Raw genomic sequence first — 4,362 nt, forward strand, 5'->3', positions numbered from 1 at the left:
TTGTGTCAAGTGTCATTGTCCAATATTGGCATATTTTGAGTTTTATCATGTAAATAATATATTGATTTTTCAGTAAATGAGTATTTTAATCAATTATAAATAATAATCCACATAGAATTATTAAAATAATATCTATAATATGAGTGTGAAAAAGGGCAAAGGTCCTGTGTTTGATCCTGGAATGTGTCGGTGTTGTGGTACGTTGAAGAAATGTAGGGTTCTTAACGTTGAATACGAAAGTTTGGGCAAAAAGGAAGTATATTCGGATATGATAATGGATTGTTTCGGTTTATTGGTAAGTATTTTTAATAATAGTTCTATCGAATCGAAGTAAATAAGAGAATGTCTCGAACACGTCAGTGAAAACGTGTATCTGTTTGAATTCTTATTATGCTTTAAGGAATTAGATGAAGAAAATTTTTATTCTAGATAGAATATAGAAAGGAGGTTTTATTCTTTGAGTAATTTTTTGAAGCGCCATTCTTTTATCATTGGGATGTATTGCTCCAAATCAAAGTACACATTTGTTTATAACACAATAGCTAAATTCGTCAATTTACAAGATTATAAATAAAATTCCACTAATATTTATTGGAAACTGACGTTTTTTCTTATATATATATATTCAAAACTTATGAGTGTTTAGTTTATCGTATTTTTGGCTATACCAACTGTACCAAAGAGGTGATATGTAAATTTAAAATGCAATTTCAGCTATCGCACTTAGACGATGTACCCTCGGACCGGCTGGTGTGCGCCGCCTGCGTGCACAGGATACGCGATGCATACGCATTTCGACAGCAAATCCTACGCTGCGAAGAGGCGTTCCTACAAGCGAAGATTTATGATGAAGATGGTATGGTAGTGGATATTGAAAGAATTTTGTTTCTTTATTCACTCACCCATTACACCAGCACTTACTAGTAAAAACAATAAACTGTAACACACTGGTTATTAAGAGTAATCTTAATATTGAAATTGCGTGTCACATTGTTGTCCGCGATGGACTCCTACACTACTCAACCAATTTTAATCAGATTTGCACATTATGTAGTTTGAACTAACTTAAAAGATACAATGGTTTATATTTGTACTAGCTGCGCTTCACCGCTTTTATAATTAACTAGCTTTTGTCCGTAGCTTCGCACACATTAAATTTGCAGTAGTTTAATAGATGTTATTATACATATAAACCTCCCTCTTGCATCTCTCTATCTATCAGAAATAAAGCCCATCTAAATCCGTTGTGTAGTTTTAATCTAAGCAAACATACAAAGGGACAGATGCAGGAAGTGAGTTTGTTTTATAGTATACTAGACGCTCGTTCCGGCTCCGCATGGATATCAAGGTTCCTGTTACATCCCAAGGGAGCATTTAATTGGGATAAAAGTAACCTATCACCCAAGTCAGCTCATACCCTGTCCATATACAAATTTATATGATTATTTGTATGATTAGAGTGATACTATGCTAATATTATCTATACTAGCTGTGACCCGCGGTTGAAACCGCGTAAGTCCGTATCCCGTAGGAATATCGGTATAAAAAGTGCCTATGTGTTATTTCAGTTGTCCAGCTATCTACGAAGCAAAATAGTATTATTATTCACCAATAGATGTCAGGAAAAAAAAAACACGAATTAAACACGAACATGACATTTTCATATTTCTATATATATACATATATATATACAAGAATTGCTCGTTTAAAGGTATAAGATATAATGATGATAATATTATCTACTTACAGACCAACCGCTGAAGCCACCAGAGAAATTGGAAATTAAACTGGAACCGATGGCGGAAGACGAGTCGCGACCGGCCACGCCGCTGGTGGATGCCCTTGATGATCCGCCTTGTATGGTTCTAGATCTGTATGCTGCTATGAATGATGATGATTAATTTAAATTGTAACCATCTTGAAAAAAGGGGAGGGGATGTCCCGTTCTTTATTTAAATGGCGTTTCGATAATGCTGAATAGATAATAAATAATGCTCTGAAGACATTTCAGAACGAATGTAGTTAAAGATTTTGACCGACTTGAAAAAAGGAGATAGTTCTATGTTCTCTTGTTTATTTTAAATGACTTCTGATAAACTCTAACGACATTTCAGAGCGAATGTAGTTCAATATATTCACCGACTTGAAACAAAGAAGAATTATGTATAACTGTATTTTTTATTTTATTTTTAGTTTTATAGCATTGAAATGCTTTATAATTGCTATGGTTTGGCAAGAAACGCGGGTTCGAATCCCGAAGAAAGGGTTGACAGAGGGGATGAAAGTTTGTTATTGTCAAACTGATTTTGATGAAACTAGGTATGATGATGGAGCTAAACGTGCGAAAGAACAAACCATACATTTTAATGAGAAGAAAATACTCCTAACCATGGTACCATTAACCGCGGGCGATAAGCTAGTTTTGCTATATTTTCTTAGATTTTATTTTTAAAATATCTTCGAAAAACATATACCATTAAGAATTTAATTAAATATTGTTTATTTGTACCAATTAACGCTAATATTATATTTCCAGGCGACATAAAAACCGAAAACCCACTCAGTGAGAAACCGCAAGAGCGAGACAAAGTGACAAATGATGTTCCAGCGGAGAAGCCACTCGCTCGAGTGCCCGCGAAGGGCTGCGATGAGTTTGTGAGGTGGAAAGCGGCGACACCGGTGCAGAAACCTAGTTAGTGTTGTAGTGGATGCTAGATTTAATTTGTCATAAGCAGGCAACTGCAGGCAAGCTGGTAGTTCGCCTGAAGCGATCCTAAAGGTGGAACATCCTACTGTCTTTATTTAAGGGGAAAAGGGGTAAGGAAAGGATTGAAAAGTGAATAGGCTGAATATTAAAGGAAACAGTCTTCATCTGGGTAGTGTACTGTGGGGTAATGTTGATTTTGTCTAGAAAATAATGTGTAAATCATATCATAGACACTAGTCCCCGCTCCGCCCGGGTATCGAGATTCCTGTTATTTAAAAAGTGAAGTCCCGTGTCCCCTACTGGGGTATGGGGCAGATTATATACAACTGTTTCACTGATCCTTTTTTTTTATGGACAAGTAGGTGATTAGCCTTCTGTGTCCTGCCAGACCGAGTCGTTTTGTTTTTATTGTGCGTCCCCACCAGGAATCGAACCCAGGACCTCTTGGATCTACGCTCACGCCTTAACTACTGTGCCAAGGAGGCGGTCAGTTTTAAGGGAGCATTTACCGGGATAAAAAGTATCATATCACCCAAGTCAGCTCATACCCTGTCTGTATACCGAATGTCATCAAAATCTGTTCAGTGGTTTCAGCGTGATTGAGTGACAAACATCCAAACACGCAAACTTTCCCATTCACAACGTATCCTTACGTAACGTTTCCAGACATATCAATGTCGACGCTCCAGCAGCGGATGCGCGAGCGCGACCCGAGCTACATGAAGGACACGAACATATCGACGCTCGTCGAGTTCTCGTACGTGTGCCCGTTCAAGTGTCGGCACAACAACCTGCTCTGCTACTACTGCGGCGAGTGCTTCGCGGACCCGCAGCTGATGCGCGACCACACCCACGGCCGGCACAGCCCGCGCAAGTTCCGCGTGGTCGAGAACAAGAGCATGATCAAGGTGGACCTGACGCGCATCGACTGCCGGCTCTGCGCCGCGCGCATCACCAGCCTCGACGAGTTCGTGCGCCACATCACCGGCGTGCACCGGAAGCGCTACTACACCGGCGTCAGGCAGTGGGTGCTGCCGTTCCGGCTGCTGAAGGACGAGGTGAAGTGCGCGCTGTGCGATCAGCCGTTCCCGTACTTCCACGCGCTGAACAAGCACATGAACGTGCACTTCAGCAACTACGTGTGCGAGACGTGCGGGCTGGGCTTCGTGGACCGCGGGCGGTTCATCATGCACCAGCAGCGGCACGACGAGGGCAGGGAGCACCCGTGCGAGATATGCGGCAAGGTGTTCCGCGCGGCGTACAACAAGGACCTGCACGTGGACCGGGTGCACAACAAACGCGGCAGGGTGTACTGCCCCAAGTGCGACGTGAGACTGATGACGTACCCCCAGAAGCTGAAGCACCTGGTGGAGGTGCACGGGGAGCAGCCGCTGTCGTTCCCGTGCAGCGTGTGCGATAAAGTGTTCGAGACCAGGCGCATGCTGACCATACACAGGCGGAAGGACCATCTGAAGGACTACAGGTATCCGCCTGCACTGCGCTGTGTTAACCGACTTCAAAAAACACAATAAATAGGTGTTCGCTAGCGGGTAATGGGGCAGCTGGTATCTGTTTCACTGATGGATTGTCATGATGGACATGTAGGTGATCAGCCTCCTGTGTCCTGCCAACCGAGACATTTCATTTTGTGTTCT

The 4,362-nt window shown here is 41.9% G+C and overlaps 1 protein-coding gene across 1 annotated transcript in view; it reads left to right on the forward strand.

Annotated features, from left to right (window-relative positions):
* The window catches only part of LOC119839009 (zinc finger protein 43-like), an 11,903-nt gene that overhangs the window by 6,857 nt on the left and 684 nt on the right, over positions 1-4,362 (forward strand). The window contains exons 6-10 of the mRNA XM_038365178.1: positions 130-295; positions 715-856; positions 1,750-1,857; positions 2,537-2,692; positions 3,374-4,190. Of these exons, the coding sequence (XP_038221106.1) occupies positions 130-295; positions 715-856; positions 1,750-1,857; positions 2,537-2,692; positions 3,374-4,190 (1,389 nt within the window). The remainder of the gene's footprint in view (positions 1-129; positions 296-714; positions 857-1,749; positions 1,858-2,536; positions 2,693-3,373; positions 4,191-4,362) is intronic.

The sequence above is a fragment of the Zerene cesonia genome, unplaced genomic scaffold (assembly GCF_012273895.1).
Source record: "Zerene cesonia ecotype Mississippi unplaced genomic scaffold, Zerene_cesonia_1.1 Zces_u007, whole genome shotgun sequence".
NCBI lineage: Eukaryota > Metazoa > Arthropoda > Insecta > Lepidoptera > Pieridae > Zerene > Zerene cesonia.